Source organism: Nilaparvata lugens, chromosome 6, assembly GCF_014356525.2.
Source record: "Nilaparvata lugens isolate BPH chromosome 6, ASM1435652v1, whole genome shotgun sequence".
In the NCBI taxonomy this organism is placed as follows: domain Eukaryota; kingdom Metazoa; phylum Arthropoda; class Insecta; order Hemiptera; family Delphacidae; genus Nilaparvata; species Nilaparvata lugens.
The window spans coordinates 51989027-52011090 of NC_052509.1; the positions used below are offsets into that span (position 1 = coordinate 51989027).

Sequence of the window (22064 nt, forward strand, 5' to 3'; positions counted from 1 at the left end):
GATAGAACTATTACATCAAAAACTATATCCAAACTAGTTAGCAATACACATAATTCATCGAAGTTTTTTCGAACACTTCTAATATTTAAATGAAATATTTTCAAAGAATCAGAATTAGAAATGTTTTGACAATCATCTACATTCTCTAGAATACTAGTTTGACATTTATGACTTTGAATATTGCTTAATAAGCAAGAAACGTCCATGAAAAATTGAAAGAAAACAGGATCAATTACTGAAGTAACAAGTAAAACATGATCTATATTTTAATCAAGTCCTCCTCTGTTCTAATGTGGATAGTAGGACATTCTTTTCCCTCCTTTAACTTGACTAGGATTCTCCCATCCTTGACCCAGACGAATTTGTAGCCCTTATTCTCTGCTTCTGTTTTGGTTTTCTTCAATAGATCCAAATGGAAAGGCGAAAGATGGTCGAGAGCCAATACTCGCCCCTCTGACAAGTCCTTTTGAATTATTTTCGTAGAGATTCCCGGTCCAGTCTTATCTTTTTTAGCAGAATTTCCGAAATCGTACATCCACGTATGCTTGTCCTGACGTCTTAGAAATTTCAGTACAATAGGTTTGACTGCACCCTTAGCACGACTTGGCATTCTGTGAGCGATACTCAGGCTTTCGGATTTCACGGAGCTACCAATACCTACAGAAATCCTATCAAATATTTCATAGACAGATTCATTTACAGTTTCTGGGAAGCCGATTAATACAACGTTATCTTTGCGTGTGTAGCTCTGCAGATCAGCTAACTCACTTTTCATCAGTTTATTTTCACTTTTCAACTCAGTTATTTCACGTCTCATGTTGTTAAGTTCTTTTTTTTTGCGCCTCAAGTTCCTTTTTGAATGAATCAAATTCGTTGGAAATGAAAACAACAGAATCGCGTAGATCAGCTATCTCTTTTTTAAGCGGTGATAAGTCCGTTTGAATGAGCTTAGGGAGTTCCGTAGATAACAGTTCTCTGATAAGCTGAAGGTCGGTGGGAGAGAGACAACCCGCTGCAGTCGAAGTAGTCGCTGTATTGCTAGCAGCCCCCTCCTCCACCTTCTCAACCGCCTTACCAACTGGAGCTATGTTACTGCCTGTCTTGCAGTTTGAACAACTCCACTTGGCTTTCGTCTCAGCAGACATTTTACGGAAATTCGACTCTTTTAATGATTGGCAGGAATAGTGATATTTTTTAGCACATTTCGAACACAATATGATGTCACGTTCAGAAACATTATCATCACAGTAACCACACCGCATACTGAACGGAATTAAAACTATTGAAAATTGAATGTCAGCTTCTACTTTTACACTATCTATCACTCTGAGATAACGGAGCGATTGAAAACACGTCTACTCTCTTCGATTGCCTCGGCACGAATAGAATATCTATCATTACATCACCACGTACATATCATACGTTACAAAGAATATAGTACAATAGCCTACTCTCTAACCCTTTATACAGAGATTACCCTTCACACTCCCATTGGTAGAACAACGTTATTCACTTAACCCTTCTATACAGAGAGTACACTTTATTCCTCCATTACTACAAAAACTAATCCTTCATATTCTTATAACCAGAACAACATCTCAAAATTCAGATTCATTTGTACACTCTTATTTGAGACATTGGATATTATCAAGTACAACCATTCACATTAACATCCACTATGTACGTCTATATGAAGATTAAAATAGTAGATGCTACAGTGGATAAGACTAAAACACTTCAACATAACCAGCAGAAATAACTTCTCTCATCAACAATCAAGCTTTGTGATGTTTCCGTAGATGCTCCCCATTGGAACGTTTGGGAGAAGAATGCTTTGAGGTGTGCATGGATTGTTTGAAATGACGGTGGCGGCATGGCATTACAATCAAACTCTTTCCTGGCTGAAAGGGTGAGTCTTGCTGCAGCTTGCAGGCTGATCAGTAAGTGGGGAGCAAAGAATGACTGGAGTGAAAAATCGAAAGGAACGAGAGCGCATTGGATTCGTTTTACGGCTGTTACCTTGGCAACAAACGGAATTCCGAGCCACCGCTTCAACTTTTCTATTAATCAAGCTGAAAGGCTGGAGGAGTCGGATGGGTGGAGAGTGGAAAGGCGGTGTTGACGACTGATGCCTTTTAGCACCCTTTCGGGCCCTATTAGTAGGCAATGGCTGATTGAAACGGCCTGAATATTATTTGCATTGGCTCTGCGATGGAAATTCCACTCAATACACTTTTGTCGGCATTTTGGACGCTTGGATGGAATCCTTGATCCGGAAACCTCCTCGTTTTTTCTAGAGGATTGAGCAATGTTCCTACGGCGCATTGATCTTGTAGAACTCACGACATTTACATTGGATAAGTCAGGGTATTTTGAAAAAGCCTTTTGATTCCGTAGTAGTCCGATATAGTTCGTATAATTATTATTAAACGTGAATCCAAAGTAAATGCTGTAAATCAAACCGAAGACTTCTGCTACTGCAAATATTGACAACAGTCAATATCTATAGTTCGTATAAGTAGCGTAACTTATGTAGAAGCTGCAATGGAAATAATATGAAGTTCCTCAATCTATATTTATCCAAACTTACTGTAAAATTAATGACATTAATTTGAAAAAATCAGTTCAATCCGCTATTCTCATCAATTCAATAATATTATTTTCAAGCTTATTTGCTAAAAACAGATAATGTATGGAAGATGCTAAGAGGTTGTTCTTGAGAATACTCAAAATACTGAAAGGAATCTGAAATGGGAATGAATGAATAATGAATTTATTGCCAAATACAAGAAATATTTTTACAAACAAAATAATCATTGAATTACAATAGTTTTTGGCGTGACTGGGAAAAGAAGCTTTTAGCTCCAGCCACGAGTTCTAAGAAAGAGAAATAAGAAATACATTTATTAATCTAATAACAGCAGTACAAATGATACAATTGATGGATGATAATCTATGGATATTGAATTTTATCAATAGTCAAGTACTTGATAAACAAAATATAGATACACAGGAAAATAATATGGAAATTGTCAAGTTCTGATAATTTTTACACAATATTGCCAAAAATTGTTGATTTAGCCAACTCAATTCTCAATTTTTAAATAATAGTTCTGTTTTACCCACTATCTTATTAATATCAATTTGGTTTTTGTTATTTTATCCTTAATAAAGTCTTCCGGAATTTTATATATTAGTTTATTACTCTGATATTCAAATTGGTTTTTACTAGATGTTAATGAAGTAAAATTAATATCAAAAGCATTTACTACAGTTGGCCGTATATTATAAGGGATTGTGCGACAGGTTATAAATAGAATTCTTGTCCTCTTCATAGGCATTCTATCACTTGTAACTGGAACTCAGAGTGTATGATGAAGAAATATATTTTTGAATCACGCATTTTGAAAATGAATTAATAGTTTATTCATTTATTGAACTTCCAGCGGTACAACACCAATTTTACAAGAAAAATAACTGTAGAATAACAGATTCAAGCAAAAACTTTTCTCTTTTCAATCGGTCACGGCTGAAATGGTTCAACGTTGAATACTTTAGAACCTAATTGCTGTATCAAGCCACCCATTAACAAAGATAATTTTAGAAAAGCCCCTGAATAATATACAAACTAACAGCAGAAAATACCACAGTACCGTGGGATTATCAATTAAACGGGAGTCAGTCCCAATTGAGCAAGCCAGTTGACAGCCTTGTTGGGAAGACAACTAGAGTAAACGCGGCGGCGCAGTTAATTAATCAACACTATTATTGTAGGGCGACGGGACGCCATCGGCGCTACCAAACTTTGTCTAGGCGCTGATCAATTTCCGATAGGAAATAGTGTGGCTTCCTCCCCCCTCCCACACCATTCCAAGCCCTGAATTTAGTGCGAGTTGATAGTCGAATTAATAGAGCTGCGCGTAACTTAGCACAGCGCATATGGCAGACTGACACATTGCTACCATATACCTGTATACACTCAATTATATCACTGTATATCGAGTTATATATAACTAATAATGAGGAGAGACGGAATGCTGAGCTCAGTGCAGTAAGCTCTTGGTTCTGGCGGGGTTCCAGCTGCTCGGACTTAATTCTGGTTTTGCAACTAGTCTCAACAAATTAGTGTAGGTGTTAATGAGCAAAACACAACTTGATGAAAGTTCAAGTGTTGAGCTTGTTGGCTTGATTAGCTTGAGTTGATAAACCAATGAGAGCACATAAGAAATGGGAGGAAATAATGAAAGGATGTCACGTTATTTTTTATAGTTAAATAACGATTAGCCTCCTGCTTGGCATCAATCGGTAGAGCATGAGAAATATTTCAATAATTATAAAATCTGATCGTGGTTTTACTAGGATATAGTCTCATAAAAATCTTTATAGGCCCAGATATGAGCTTCCACAATAATACTGATAATTTATAAAAAATATATATACATAAAACTTATATCCTATAGTAATGAGGAATAAAATGAATCATACACCACAAAAAATTTGATACATATATAAACAAATATCTCAAAAAATAAGTCAAAACAAAAATATATAGAGCGACAGAAATATATATAATATAACAAGAAACGAAATCAATAAAATATCACAGGTTAATACTATTTTTTAGGTTCTATAGCACGAAATGTTGCCATGTGCTTTCATTTCATGATCATATGCATCTATTTGCATGTAGCTTCGATATCAACTTGCTGATACTTGTCAACTTGGACGATTCTATTTAGTATAAAAAATTTCTTAACTCAGCATGATAAATTGATAAACTAATAATTCAAATATATATTAAATTCTATGGTTTCCAATAGATTTCTTTATAATAAATATTTTTATCTCAGGGTGCGGGATTCGGCACCTGACGGAATAGATAGATCAATTCATCTAGTGAATCAGAGCTACATTATATTATCGCAAATTATATTGCAGAAATTAATGATCATATGAATATTGTATTAACAGCCTAGAACTTAGTATTCTTTGATTGATGGATCTTTTTGATATATGGATTGATTCGTTACTATCTAATAAAATACCTTTTATACTATCTTTACTTGCGCAAGTATTTTTACCAAATTCTTAATTTATAAAAAACCCTTTCGACGAGCTAGCTTTGATTCTTATTTCATTTCGAAGCACTGAAGGCGCCCTATCACTATTTCGAATATTTTTCACTCACGTGCTGGAATTTTCTATGAGCTGCTGATGTCGATCCAAACTCCTGGTGGTCCTGGATTATTTGTAGCCGGAGTCGTCTCTTCCAGGGGGTTAAAAAATTATTTAAAAATGACTTCTGCTTTACATTAGCATCACAAAGTCTTATGAAAAAATTTAGAAATTCGATTTAACTTTAAGCTATTGAAGGTATAGTTAGATATTACGCTCTATAATTTTTGGTGACATCTCATGGTGGTCGTTGGCAGGCAAGTGTCGAAGTTCTCTTTTCTAATTCACAATTTTCATTTCCGATTTCCAAATTTACATGAAATTTAAATACTCTGTTCCTCCACCATTCATGGCTCAAATAGACCGTACCAAACTATTAAATTATTACTTATGTTACATCTTTAATAATTTATTTGCCTTCGGGCCATATCCAAAACATAAACTGTACAATAATAATTTATAAATTCTTATCATTTGTAGAAATATATACAAATATATTTTAATCGGCTCACTATTGCCGCCTATCAATTGCCACCATTTGATTGGTGCATGCAAATTATTATAGTATTCATGCGCCTAGTAACCTCCTACTTCCTTAGTACATTTAATTATTTTTGTTTGGGTTTTTTAATATGCTTCTTACATGCAAAGTAATTTAAAAAGGTTATAGATTGATTCTTATATTACAACAATTAGTCACGTGTAACCTTTGGTTCCTCAAGTTGAATACTGTTTCGCTACAATAAGTTTCTGCTAAGGTGTTTGGCCAGATTCTACGTTATGCGACTCGGTCGATCATTAGGTCGCCGATCAGTAGATGTTTTACGCCTAACCTGAAATTTTCAATATTTTATATAATATATACAGGTAGCAAAAATTATTTTCTTTCCTATTCGGCTGTTGTACAGTTTGGCCATGATGCCTGATATTATCTAATCTTTAACGTTATCATCTTTGGCGATATTAGCCTATTATTTCACTTAGACCTATAAATTTCTTCAAATAGGAATTTTTATTTATCCATCCAATTTTCAATACGTTACAAGGAATAGATGGATGATTGAATTTTATCGTTCACCAAGTGCAATGAGCAAGGATCATGTACTTTCATCAAATAGAAAGAATAAATTCAAGAGATAGTGAACGTGAGATAGAATAGTTATTTGTATATCTAGAGTGAAAAGTACGACTTTTTCTCCCTGAGGGAAAAGTTTGAAGCCCGAGGCGAAGCCGAGGGCAACAATTTTCCTGAGGGAGAAAAAGTATTTTTCACTCGTGATGTACACAACATTTTTCCTCCATCTACATTTTTTAATAGAAACTGCAAATAAAATAATTTTAATAACTTACGTACCGTATTGGTGACAATGTTTCCTAACAACATAACCTAAAATCTAAAACCTAAAAACTGGCCGTCTGATTGGCACTGCCGATTGCGCTATCTAGCAAAAGTTGTAAACAATTATATCAGCTGGGTGTCTACCAAAAATGGCTGACTCCAGATCACGCGGTTCAGATTTGAATTGCAGATCAAAAATATTTGTTGGCTGGTATTTTGAATAGAATAAGATATTTTAAAAATTGTATAAATTTTTATTGTCTACTAATATTAAGAATATAATATCATACAAACATATATTTCTTGAGTTGATCAAATTTCTGGTTGTGGTATTGAATTCAGTTGACTCAATGACAGACACCTCTTTATGCTTTCTCATCTGAGCTTAGACCTTCTAACCTATTATAATGTAAGTTTTTAAAATAGAGATGCTTCCCATGTTATTCAAATGGAGTCACTTTTACTCCCTAGGGAGTTTTTCTGTTTTTTACTACCGAGAGCGAAAAAGTGACTCTTTAGTATCATGTTTCAGGGAGTAAAGTAAGTACTTTAGCCAGTAGGTGGAGGAAAAGAAAATTAAGCATTTGGATGAGTGGAGTACACAGAATGCAAATTGAATCATTCAATTACATGGGAGAGATTTGAAGCGAAGAAGATGAATGATTATACTCGTATGAGATAAATTTCAATGATGACATCAAGATATCAATACCAATATGCAATACAGTACTGGAATGCAGTACGATAAGTTCATGTAACGTTCAAGATAGCAGTATAATGAAAACACTGGGATTTTGTTAAAAAATATAACTTATTTATTAAAAAATAACAAACATTTTTCAAAATATCTCACCAGCAAGTGAAAAATAGCAGTCTAATTGAACGAAACTCGACACATTTTATCATGCTATACTTCTCATAGTTCTAAAACAAGACTCTTGTATCTTGATGCCCATTAAAATATAAGAGTTCAACTGATCATCCAGATAGCTCTTATTCTAGAACTATGAGATATAACAAGAACAAAATGTAGAAAATAATGTATCATGTTTCCTCAAATTATATCTTGAACTCAAATGTAACTCGAACTCTATTTGAATAATCATATTCCCTCATATATGAAAAATTAATAGTCAGAGGCAACATCGTATGAAGCCTTTTCTCATTAAAGCTTTCATACATAAAATATACAAGATTAATTATCTTACAGTGAGTTTAACATGAATATAATAGTTCTATAATCAATAGCAACGAACACTTTCAATATTTAAGGGTCATTCTAGAGAAATTATCAACATATTATCATTTATTCCTCCCTCTCTCTCCTGCTTTTACATAATTCTTGCCCTAATATTCCACCTAGATGTCTTTGAAAAGTTGATTCGTTTGCTAGCCATCAGAACGGACTAGAAAGATTGTTCACCTTCCTCCATCGGCGACATCAAATTAAACTTGAAATCTTGATGAAATACTAAGAAAGAAGCTAGAGAAATGCAAAGAGAAGCATCAATCTAAAGAAAGCTCTGATGGAAAATAAGAAAGCGCGTCTTTCAGTTGAAAGAATACTATAAATTATTTTCTTTTCTCGAGTGATGGTCGTCGTAAAACTGCGCTCAGCCAGAAGCGCGCCTTTTCTCATTCGCAGAATAAAGATTTCGACTTCATTACTACGGCAGACCGTATTCGGATTAAAAGTCTATTCTGCATTCTTCAGCCGAGAAAGGACCGGCTGAGGTCTAATCTTCACTCTGGAATTAAAACTGTCACAATCATACAATCACCATCCTATTCAATTTCCACAAGCTGGAATTAGATCGGCTGCAACAATGAACGCAAAGTGCACTCAGATATTATCAGGAATTATATTATTGTAAATTCTCACAGTGGAGGTTTAGTGTTTCCAGTGCTCAGAGAAATAAGAGATAATATTGAAGCGTGGTTTTTCAAAATTAAACTGAAATTGAATTATTTATAACAGGTGAACAAAAATTTCTGTAATTTGACCCCTACATAAAAGTTTAATCTTCTGTCTTCCACGGAATAGGCATGATTGCCCGTTCCGGTCTCCAAAATAGCCTTGCAAATTGAAATTTATAAAAAAATTCAAATTTATAACCTAATAATATACTAGTTCAAAAAGAATATTAATGTTATAATAATAATCATTTTGGAAACATGACATATCGTTGATGTTGGCGTAGCGATTACACATACGATAACATACAATTATTATTGTTGATAGAATTAAGACTTAAATTTGATAATATAATGAGTTGAGTAAAAAAATAGAAATATTTCTCAAATGATGCATGGTGTATTTTTTCTCTCCCAATATAAGTATAATTCAATTTGAATATAAGGTGATTCCAATTGTCTAATTCAAGAATTTATGGGTTGTATATTTGTAAGATGCTAATTCGTGTGTATATGTTTCTGTTTCAGAACCAAAAGGATTGCCTTGTACAGTTTACAATACAAGTTACAGTCACGGAGAAACATTTTTATTAGACTGTAGAACACAGTGTACGTGCCAGGTGAGTCTGAAAATTCTAAATATTCGAATTCATATCCGAAAATTCAAAATAAATTCAAACTATTTGCAATATTTGCTCTCTGATGAATTCCACTCAAATTACAGAATGGCCTCTGTACTATCGTTACATAGCGAGTAGAAAATTCAACATAAGATTGCAAAGTACACTTTCAACCATACCCAGTTCAATTTTGTTAGTACTGCGTGTACGGTTCCTGATCTGTTTAAACATACTGGATATCGAGATTTCCCAGCTTTTTACTTTCCTTGCCATATTAACATAGGTAAGGAAGTATTGCTTTCCGAAAAAAAATTAAGGTACTCCAATTTCTAAATTTCTATACGTTTCAAGGTCCCCTAAGTCCAACAAAATGTGTGTGTGTGTGTGTGTGTGTGTGTGTGTGTGTGTGTGTGTGTGTGTGTGTGTGTGTGTGTGTGTGTGTGTGTGTGTGTGGTGTGTGTGTGTGTGTGTGTGTGTGTATATATATATATATATATATATATATATAATATATATATATATATATATGCATATGCATACATAGGCCAAAATTATAAAAAAAAACATAATTCTAAACTTAATATTTCAAATACTAATAGAATTTAGAACGTTCTGGAGCCACTGACACGCATCTTCTCCAGCATCATGGAGGGCCGACAGCCCTCCATGATAGGAGTATTGTGGACACTCAGATATAAGGTGGTTCATTGATTGGATTTGTCCACATTGGCACAGAGGATCAGATGTGTATCCCCATGCTGTCATCAGCTCAGCACACCTTCCCACCTGCGTCCTGAACCGGTTAAGGCCACACCACTCTCTACGTCTCAGCTGGGTGCCAGGAACAATGTCATTTGGGTCATCCACAAGGCCTTTGTTCCTGACCTCTCCCTGCAACCATCTCAGTCTCCATAACTCCCTTGCACTTCTAATTTCCTCTTGCTCGTCAAGTCTCAAGTATCTTCTTGACTTGAGGCGCCTTGGTGGAGGGTTAGCCAAATCTCTTGAGACTGGGAGATCCTCATGAATGTGTTGTAACTGGGAAATGAACTTGTTCTTCTTCTCCAACCTTCTGAGATCTGGAGGCATGATGTTACTGAGCACAGGCAACCACTCAGTCTCTGTTGGTCTCAATGTCCCACTAATCTTCCTCATAGTTTCATTGAAAACTGTATCAATTTTCTCAACATGTCTGCTGCGAGCCCAGACAGAAGAGCAGTACTCCCCTGTGCTGTACAGAAGTGCAAGACTTGATGTTCGAAGGGCATTCATGTCACAACCCCAGGTTGTTCCCGCAAGTTTGCTGATGATATTTAGCCTTGTCTTCAGTTTATCTCTCAACCCCTGCAGATGTTGTCGATATGTGAGGGATCTATCAAGTCTGACTCCTAGGTAACGGGGAGCTTCCTGATGAGATATTCTTTTGCCACATAACCTGAGATCAATTGTCTTTTTTGCATGCTGGTTACTGAGATGGAATATTGTTGAGACAGTTTTGGACGGGTTTGGCTTCAAGAACCACTGCTGGAAGTATTCTGCCATTAACTCTAAGTCCTCATTCAACACAATTTGGAGCTGATCAAAATTTCGACCTTGAGTAACAAGCCCAATGTCATCGGCATAAAGAAAGCTCTGATGGAAAATAAGAAAGCGCGTCTTTCAGTTGAAAGAATACTATAAATTATTTTCTTTTCTCGAGTGATGGTCGTCGTAAAACTGCGCTCAGCCAGAAGCGCGCCTTTTCTCATTCGCAGAATAAAGATTTCGACTTCATTACTACGACAGACCGTATTCGGATTAAAAGTCTATTCTGCATTCTTCAGCCGAGAAAGGACCGGCTGAGGTCTAATCTTCACTCTGGAATTAAAACTGTCACAATCATACAATCACCATCCTATTCAATTTCCACAAGCTGGAATTAGATCGGCTGCAACAATGAACGCAAAGTGCACTCAGATATTATCAGGAATAATATTATTGTAACTTCTCACAGTGGAGGTTCAGTGTTTCCAGTGCTCAGAGGAATATGAGATAATATTGAAGCGTGGTTTTTCAAAATTAAACTGAAATTGAATTATTTATAACAGATGAACAAACATTTCTGTAATTTGACCCCCACATAAAAGTTTAATCTTCTGACTTCCACGGTATAGGCATGATTGCCCGTTCCGGTCTCCAAAATAGCCTTTGAAATTGAAATTTATAAAAAAAATCAAATTTATAACCTAATAATATACTAGTTCAAAAAAATAATTATGTTATAATAATAATCATTTTGGAAACATGACATATCGTTGATTGTTGGCGTAGCGATTACACATACGATAACATACAATTATTATTGTTGATAGAATTAAGACTTAAATTTGATAATATAATGAGTTGAGTAAAAAAATAGAAATATTTCTCAAATGATGCATGGTGTATTTTTTCTCTCCCAATATAAGTATAATTCAATTTGAATATAAGGTGATTCCAATTGTCTAATTCAAGAATTAATGGGTTATATTTGTGAGATGCTAATACGTATGTATATTTTTCTGTTTCAGAACCAAAGGGATTGCCTTGTACAGTTTATAATACAAGTTACAGTCACGGAGAAACATTTTTATTAGACTGTAGAACACAGTGTACGTGCCAGGTGAGTCTGAAAATTCTAAATATTCAAATTCATTTCCGAAAATTCAAAATAAATTCAAACTATTTGCAATATTTGCTCTCTGATGAATTCCACTCAAATTACAGAATGGCCTCTGTACTTTCGTTACATAGCGAGTAGAAAATTCAACATAAGATTGCAAAGTACACTTTCAATCATACCCAGTTCAATGTTGTTAGTACTGCGTGTACGGTTCCTGATCTGTTCAAACATACTGGATATCTAGATTTCCCAGCTTTTTACTTTCCTTGCCCCTACTACCATAGGTAAGGAAAGTAGTCTATTGCTTCCCAAAAAAAAATTAAGGTACCCCAATTTCAAGTTTTCTATACGTTTCAAGGTCCCCTGAGTCCAAAAACATGATTTTTGGGTGTTGGTCTGTGTGTGTGTGTGTGTGTATGTGTGTATGTGTGTATGTGTGTATGTCTGTGAACACGATAACTCCATTCCTAATTAACCGATTGACTTGAAATTTTAAACTTAAGGTCCTTATACCATGAGGACCCGACAATAAGAAATTCAATAAAATTCAATTCAATATGGCGGATAATTACTAAAAAACCATGTTTTTCACGATTTTCTCAAAAACGGCTCTAACGATTTTCTTCAAATTTATACCATGTATAGCTATTTATAAGCCCTATCAACTGACATAAGTCTCATTTCTGGGAAAATTGCAGGAGCTGCGTAATATTCTCGAGAAAAATGGCGGATAATTACTAAAAAACCATGTTTTTCACGATTTTCTCGAAAACGGCACTAACGATTTTCTTCAAATTTATACCATGGATAGCTATTCATAATCCCTATCAACTGACATGAGTCTCATTTCTGAGAAAATTGCAGGAGCACCGTAATATTCTTGAGAAAAAAGAAAATTACTAAAAAACCATGTTTTTCACGATTTTCTCGAAAACGGCACTAACGATTTTCTTCAAATTTATACCATGGATAGCTATTCATAAGCCCTATCAACTGACATGAGTCTCATTTCTGAGAAAATTGCAGGAGCACCGTAATATTCTTGAGAAAAAAGGCGGATAATTACTAAAAAACCATGTTTTTCACGATTTTTTCAAAAATAACTTTTTTAAATTCATACCATGTATAGTTATTTATCAGCTCTATCAACTGGCATGAGTCTCCTTTCTGGGAAACTAATAAGGGGTTCACCCCATCCTTGAGAAATGGACTTAGTAACCTCCTTCTCCTGCATGAGGTAGGTAGGTAGCCCAGTTCATAAAAAGAACACATAGTCGAGATATTTCATCTGTAGAACAGCTGTTTTGACGACTTTGAGAAAATGATGACTAAAAAAAAATCATCGTATTTCACAATTTACACAAAGGAAAAAGTACTCTGGAAACAATTATATATATATATATATATATACACACATACACAGAATTCTGATCGTAGTTTCAAATATGAGCAAGGAAAGTTGTGTGTGTGTACCACACCAGATTTTTGTAAATGGTTACCCTGTGAACAGTAATTCAAAGGCTTTTCTTATCAGCACGTCTTCTCTTGAAAAAGTGGAATAATATTGTTTTCTTCTTATTTTCTTCTTCTTCTTCTTCTTCTTCTTCTTCTTCTTCTTCTTCTTCTTCTTCTTCTTGTACATCCTTCCACGCAGTTTAGGCATTACTGCTTGTTCCGAACATGGAAAAACAGCCCATATTTTCCTGGGGCGTCGGCGATCTCTTATTTCAAATCACTGATTCGATAGTGTCTGTTCGGCAATCCTGTCATCACTCATCCTATCAACATGCTCCAACCAGTCACTCCTGTTCTCATTCCACCAACTCTTATAGCAAAGGTTTTATTTATTATTTATTTATTCATTTACGATACAAATGACACTGATGTAATTGGTAGATAAAATAATAAGGTAGTCCTTGTGCTATCTCTCATCCAAATTTATGAAAAATGTAGGTGATAAAACAGTCCAAGATAAGGTTAGGATTTCACGTTTACAAATTTCAATACAATTTTATCCCAAAATAAACATACAAACTATAAATTTTGAATTTAGATGGCTTAAATTGATAAAACGATACACTTTCGAATATCGAAATATTCCACTCAATTACCACTTGTTATGATAATTGTAATATTGAGCTAATTGAAAAAATTAGGAACCATGGAAGAAACAAACCATGGAAGATGTTTAGCTAAGTCCGTAAATCTCTATTCCGTTGAACTCCAAACGTAATATTATAAGAGAGAAACAGTAGAAAATAGTTTATCCTATTAAAGTAATGAAACACGCAAAAAAGTTTTAAATTATTACTAGCGGAAACTAAAGAGCATAGCCAACCAGGTGGATAATCCATAAGCTGCTATTCGCTTTAGAAATGGCGTGTATTCAGTGTAGAGAGAAAGACTAGAATGTTTTTGAGGCATTGCAGTGTGCAGTGTGCAGTGCCATGTACGGTTAGCTCCCTTCCTCTCTTCGCCGTAGTTTGCGCAAACCCTCATAGAGAGAAGTAAAACAAAGAATGTCCTTCATATTTCATACCGCAGCTAGAACGTGCAGCGTTTTCCTTTGAATGAGAACTGTGTGGGTGAGAGCTTTGCCAGAGGAAAAAGAAAGAGATAGAGAGCTGCAAAGACACGCGCTGTTCAATAATACATCTCGATCAGTCTTTGTGCACTTCTCTGTCTCTGTCTGTCTGCCTTCTGCAGACGTTCTCAAGGAAGAGGTGTGCTAGATAAGTACGGCAAGCCAAAGGGACTGTAATTAATCACTGAGTGGCACGTCGAAAAAACCTACTCTTTCCAGAATTCGGGTGGGAAGGTATTAAGGAACATTTCTCAAATTCAATTTTGATTGAATGAGGGCCGAAAACAGTAGTTATTGAAGATTTTACAAGAGTTGCAAAATGAGAGAATGTTGAGTAGTCTCATGTTTCAAGAAGATTTCCTTCTCTGAAGAAGTTGTTGAAGTTTGATTCCAGTGGGAATCTTGGTTCTAACCATTTTCACATTGAACAGCTTGCTGAAATTTGTATTTTTTAATATTGCTGTAAATTCTAAAAATATCTTGTGAATTGAAAAGTAAATAAGCTTCTCAATATTATTCTATAGCTCAACTGAATCGATAGAAATAGTTTTTCAAAGGATAAAATTGATATTCAGTAATTTTGTTTTTTCCAAGGCCTGACCTGATTCATTAAGCTCTTATTCCCTGCTCATTCAACTGAAATTCAATAACAAGATTAATAAACATAATGAATTGCCGGTGATATCAACTAAACAACAACTTACAACAAACGAGCGTAAATCGCTGTCCTGTGAACAGACTCTAAAAGAAATCACTTTTTTCAGCTAGTCCAAAAATGTAACATACTTTTGATCATATTGTAGATGTTTCATGCACTCAATAAATACTTCTGACATACAAGGTAGTGGAAAGATAAAAAGAAATAAAAATATTAATCAGATTAGACGGGTTCAATAGTCAAACTGACTTTGGAGAAAGTAACATAAAGATTATATTTGATGATGATCGTGCTCCGCAAGAGTCTAATCAAATAATTTACTTACTGGAATCATTAAGAATTTGAAATAGGCCTTTAGCATGCTCGGTAAATTAAGAATCTATGTGCAAAATTTCAATTTAACCAGTCCAGCCGTTCAGACGTGATGATGCGTCATTCATGAATTTCCTATCACGTACGTGTATAAGGTGAATTATTCCTTTATTATACTAGTAGTTCTGTGAACAGTAGACCATGCGCAGTTATAAACCATAGCCTCCTCTTACACTGTCTGTATGTCGTGTCGGCGGGATATCGGTGTGAAAACAGCTAATGGCTGTTGGGATTGGTGTATCAAAAATGCTAAACATCAAAAGCTAAATCTCCTTCAAGACATACTGGCAACATTTCAGCCCGAGTTGAAAGCAGAGAAAGGTCGAGAAAAAATTGCATAGTTGCCTGTAAAGTTGGTATACGGGCGAAAGTTTTACGTGACAACGACTTTGAGTGGTAAAATAATTTTAATGTAAAATTCATTCCTATAGTAGGAAGAAGGATGAAATAATAGTAACAATTTAAAACATTTATTTATACAAAGAATTTTATTTAAAACATTAATTTATACAAAGAATCTCGCACTGAATTTCATATTAACAAAATTTTATTTTTACCTTCACACATCCTCAACAAAATCACTCTGTCTCTCTCGCTCTTAGGCGGGCTAACTGTGCTCGATTCAATTTTTTACATAGCAAGTCGCGCTCATTTTTTCAAGTTAAACAAATTATTATTGGCTGAGAAACAATTTATACTACTTTTGTGATTGAAAACTACCACAACATTGTGATTACTACACTATAACCTATTCACTTATACCTATTATACTTACACTTATACCTATTCACTTATACCACTGAGGAAAGAAACACTACTTTATGCTTATTCCGTTCTGCTGCGTTGCTCGCCACTGCTCCTATTCGTGCTCTTTCCAGACGACCGTGAACCGAAACGAACGCTCTCACTCGCTTTCATTGTGAGCGCATAACGTGGGAACGTAACGCAGTTTCTTGAAGTGTCACCCGGCAAACCAATTTATAAGACGTTGTCACGTCAAAAATACTATGTTACTTTCAGTTAATAATTGCATGCGTCATTGCACGCAATTTATAGTCTTTATATATACGTCGACGCGAAATTCAAAAAGGAACATACCAATCAAATTTTTTAAAAAATCTATAGCCGCGTTTCGCCGTAAATAAAATGCGGAACATATAAACATAATAGTACAGGCAACGAATGCTCAAATAAAGGTATAGAGGGAAAAGTTTGGAACACAATTTTCAACTCCACAGCTCTTTTGAAGATAGTAAGAGGATTAACATATCAAAAGTCCTCACCCCTACCATCTGAGCTAAAGGGGTGGGGGTAGTTTGAAAGTACCATTTTTTCATTTTTCGCATATATCTCAAAAACTATGCATCTTATGGACATTTTTATTCTGTGCAAAATTGAATCTTACAAAATTACCAACAAGTTTCGTCAGTTACATTTTTCCATATCTCCCATAGTTTCTGAGATATCAAATCTCATCAAAACTAAAACTGCTGCAACAGTAGTAGGGGAATGCGTGAAATAGTCGAATTATACATGAAATGAAAGATGATTTCATGTTCTACAATCTAGTGATTAGAACATTTTTATTTTTCATCAATTGTTGGAAAGTTATAAGACTTGAAAGAGCAGAAAAAATCGAAGAAAAGCTTGTTTTTCGAAAATGCATAACTTTAGAACTTAAATATTTCGAAAAGTTTGGATTTATCGAAAACCTCTACCCAACAAAACTTGTAGGAAATTTATTAGGCTTCATTTCTATGCCGTTGTTTCCTAGATATAGATAAGCATGTAAGTAATAAGTGGAAAATGCAACTTTCAAACCACCCTCATCCCTTCAGCACATGATGTAGGGGTTGGGATTTTTGATATGCTCACCTCCAAACTAGTCTTTACAAAGCTGCAAAGTCGAAAATTGTGTTCCAAACATTCCCTCCAAATTTCATAGTCAACTGATCTATTGTTGCTGAATAGAAAATTTCACTCTCAACACTAAAACTGCAGCAACAGTCGTAGGGAAATGCGTAAAATAGTGAAAATATACATCAGATTGGAGTTAATTTGATGCTCTACCAGCTCATAATCAGCACGAATTTCTTCCATCAAATGTTCAAAAATTATAAGGCCGAAAAGATGAAAAAATTGGAGGCAGAAGTGTTTTTTCAAAAAATGTCTCACCTTCAAGAGCGGATATCTCAGAAACTATGAGAGATATAGAGGAAATGTAACTGACAAAACTTGTTGGTAATTTTGTAAAATTTAATTCTGCTCCTAGAATAAACATGTTCATAATATGCATAGTTTCCGAGATACATGCGAAAAATTAAAAAATGGTACTTTCAAACCACCCCACCCCTTTAGCACAGAGGGTAGGGGTGAGGACTTTTGATATGTTAATCCTCTTACTATCCTTAAAAGAGCTGTGGAGTTGAAAATTGTGTTCCAAACTTTACCCTCTATAATCTTTCGTTGACTGGACTATAAAGAGAAATGCAAAACCGTCGACTTGAATCAAAAACCTTCGCTCGATCAATTAATTGCCATTTCGCTTTCATAGATGGATTATTTGCGTTTAGCGGTATCGTATCCATTTCAGTTAATCCATGAGAGTGATAAAATGGGGATTTAGATATATCTCATTTATTCCTCATTCATTCTTCACATAAATACTTTGCTTCCAACTTGGTGCTTGAAGAACCGATTATAGAGGTCCAGCGGTCTGATTCTTGTTCTCTTATTCTATTCATGGCATGGAGTTGTTGTATTTTGATGGAGAGTTGCGGAATGGTCCATTCAACAGCTGCTTCCCAGTCGCGCGCCGCAAACGAGCGAATTTATTCCACGGATGTCTAGACTCAGTCTTGCTCAGTCTTGAAATGCAGCAGAGAGGGTTTCGTTGATATTGATCGACCACTAGACACCTGTTGACCTTCTCAACTGTTCAGGTGAACCACGACTCGAGTCGCCGGCTTTGTGCTTGAGCTCCTCTGCTCTCGAGCTCTGAGCTGCTACGCCATAAAACCCATACTTCAACAGCTGGTCAAGCTTCCGAACACGTCCCACTTCCAGCAGTTCCATCCTCGTGGATCTCACTAAGCACTATTCTACAACAAACTTGTGTTTGCGCAAACCAATAAGTTCAGCTACCGTAAGTCTGTAAGAAATTGAAAGATTGATTTATCCATTCTGAATAAGGCTTCCAAATTAGGTGTTCATATTTATTGAATTTCTTTATCTATTAAGAACTGCATGACGATTTGCAGACTGAGTTAATAGTGAAAAATATTAAATATTTACTAACTGACTGGGAAATGCTTTCACTTCATTGTCAACGACGTCTAGAAAATTTCAAATTTGTAGATAGGCTCAGCTAGGTGTAAAAATGTTGTATATTGTTGGATGGATAATATTCCAAACATTGTCAAGACGTCGTTGACAATGAATCCCATGCGATTCGAAAACATGCTCTAGTCAGTGAGTAAATATTTCATATATTTCACAATTAATTCAGTCTGCGAATCATCATTCGAGTTTTGGAACTTTATATAACATACGTTATGTAACATGCAAGTCTTTATTCTAGTGTTGAAACTTGATTTGAACCCATTGCAAATATAACATAGATAGTAGTGATATTGATGGAATGGCGACCATTTGTTATCAAGTAAAAATGTATTACTTGAACAAAGTAGAAATGATCAAATTGAGTAGAAATCACAAATTGTCTCTGAATATTGGATAGAAAGGTCTTCAGAGTTGCGTTAAAGATACGCCGTTTTTTCAAGCAGACCGTTTTTCAAGGTTTTTCAGAATTTTATCTATGCTTTTTGAAGTACTGACAGGGAATTTTCAAATCCGGTAGACAAATTTTTCGACTTTTTCCAGCGTTTTCCTGCTTTTTCTAAGCTCTTCAAAGCACTAATTGGCAGAAAATTTCAAATTTGTAGACAGGCTCATTTAGGTGTGAAAATGTTGTATATTGTTGGATGGATAATATTCCAAACAGAATGACTGAACTGAACATTTCCAGAATGGAGACCGATAGGTAAGACATTCTCATACCAATCGCAGAAAAGTGAAGAAAGCTCAGCTATTGGCTGTGGGTGTGGCTCAGTTCTTGGCCAATGAGAGGTCTCCAACCTATAGCAGTGAGGTTCAATAGCGTTGTTCACAGAGCACAGCACTGTATGGGTCAATAGTTTGTTATTGAAATATCAGGTCTTCATTAATTTTTAATGACATATAGATGATTGATTCATAATTGAATTAAAAAAATTTGAAGATTTGGAAGATATTAGAAAATACGCCAAAGATAAGCTCAAAATCAGAGTTTTTACAAAGGTTTCTCTACTGTACCAAGTAAAAAAAATTACCTTTCGCGTTTGAAGTGAGTTTTTCCAGGGATTTCAGGAACGACTGAATTGAAGAAGTCTATATTCTATAATAAGCATCCATTAAGAAGATTGATTTATTGTAGTCTTGGAAAACTAATTTCTCAGCCGTATGTTATATCACAGACAGAATTAGTAATAATTAAATAATATTTATTTACTTCCCCAATGATTATATAAAGCTCGAACAAGGTTGTAGTGGCTGATCTATTTTTGTGATGTACCTGAAAGCAATATTATAGTCTCTGTGCCATTCATAGTCAGTAGCTGTGAACTGAAATAGCCTTAATCTAGAATAAGAGCAACAGTACAAGCTTTTCTAATATCAGTATCTGGATGACAAGTGTGTTTTAGTACGTCCAAAATTAGCATTCAGAGTGACATGTATTCGTTCGTTTAATTTATACATGCACAGTTACTCTGCACACTTGATATTTTAGTATATTTGCAGCCGCATTTACCTCAATGTAACAGTATTTGCTTTTGAGCATTTCAAATGTCTAGCAACAAATGTGTCAGATGTCCGATCTAGGAGGCAGTAGCGGCAGTTGCTTTGTCAAGTGAAAAGGGACACTTCTGTCGATAGATGTCTGAGTCTGAGGTGCAATTAATGGAGTATGTGCTGAATGGATACGTTTACATGTGGACTGGTCTATTGGTATGTGGGCTGGATCACAGATATCCATGTTCAATAGAATAAGTAGAGATCGGAGATTGGATTCCATGTGGGTTGCAAATGCTACATGAACTGTCAAGTACTCGATAGAGTTGACAACCTCTGATGAGATAGAGGAAAACAAAAAATAGGACGTTTTCCTATTAATTCTAAACTAAAGAAATATGGATTTATTGAGAGTAGGTCCTTTCGACTACTTTTGACAGTTGGAAAAATTTCAATTATTTCTGAGAAACTTTCTCGCTTTCACCACCCACTTATCTCTTGAAACGAAAAGTTTCTAGCATGTGAAAAATTTCTTGTTTTCTGCTCGAAATGTCTCGACATTGACGAACATAATCATCAATTAGAAAATAGCTTTAGGTCGGAAAAAAACGTTCTAGTCAATAGATCAATAGAAAGGAGATATTCTCACCATTATTGTGAAATAAAATTATTACGAATTACGACGCTTCATGATTCTGAGAGAAGTTATATTTAAAAGAAAAACATATTCTCGCGATATTTTCTATTTCATCAAAAAAGTTAAATTTCCTCTTAATCTTCCAACCCTGAAACGTTTTTAGCACTACTGGGATATTGGGGATGTTATTCTACATCGAATTCTGACGTGTACATCAATTCATCAAAATTGAAAATTTGTGAAAGTTGCAATTTTACACGATTTGACAACCCTGTAATTTCTTCGAATGGAGAGCCAAGTCTCAACATTTTTTACTCAGACTATAGTTTATTGTAGCGTATTGAAGTCAACAATAAGACAAGCGCGCGATCATCTTGCGAACATATTGCGAACCTTTTGCGTAACGTCTCGTGTAACGTTCATGATGGGAGCGTGTTCGTGGCGTGTATATCTGTACGCACCTTGTTTAGAAGTGCAAAAATACAATATCTCACAAACAAAAGCATTACATCAAGTATAACAGAAAATACAATCCAGGATAATCATAATAAGATTCGTTTGTGCACTTTAAGTCCACTAGAAGGAGTCGTACAGAAATTGATACCGTGAGAGTAATTAATTACGGGGGGTTGGTTGATAAAACGTTATGAAGTGAAGATTAACGTTGAAATTTAATAATAGATTTCCATGGATTGTGAATGGAAATCCACTATTCAACAAGATGATAAAATAAAGAATTTTAGCTCATACTTTTTAAAAAACAATATGGAAACTTTAAGTACCCTTTATTATTTAAAATATTACAACCACTGTCGTTTTATAAGTTTATTATTAGTCGTAATATTTTAAATAATAAAGGGTACTTAAAGTTTCCATATTGTTTTTATTAATTTGTGAAAAACGTATGCACTTTGGTAGCATTTCAAGAGACGAACGTTTGGAAACGTTTCAATAGACTCATCAGCAACTGAGAAACATTACTGCTCCTTTTCTTGACCATGAATAATGAGTTAATAAACTGACGCTATGCTCTCTCTCTCTCTCCCTCCCTCTCTTTCACTCTCTTTCTCTCTCACATATACAACAACTCGCACTCACTCTCTCTCTCTGCCGCCGAAGTTAGGTGATAATTCATTTTGGAGGCGTCGTTTGTTGTTTCCGGAACCCGTTTTAATGAGTTTCCAACACTTGGCTGCAACTAAACCCTCTTATCGAATCTCCGCATGACATTAGTTGCTGAGCAACCTATCTATTCAGCGAGCACACAAAGTCTCCCACATTCATTCGCTAACAA

General features: G+C 35.1%; 1 protein-coding gene across 2 annotated transcripts in view; it reads left to right on the forward strand.

Annotated features, from left to right (window-relative positions):
- Positions 1-22064, forward strand: part of LOC111057775 (CCN family member 1) — a 146615-nt gene that overhangs the window by 95353 nt on the left and 29198 nt on the right. The window contains exon 4 of one of the 2 annotated variants that reach the window (XM_039431199.1): positions 8957-9048. In XM_039431199.1, the coding sequence (XP_039287133.1) occupies positions 8957-9048 (92 nt within the window). Of the gene's footprint in view, positions 1-8956; positions 9049-11597; positions 11690-22064 lie in introns of both variants that reach the window. The other variant, XM_039431200.1, reaches the window with a different exon arrangement.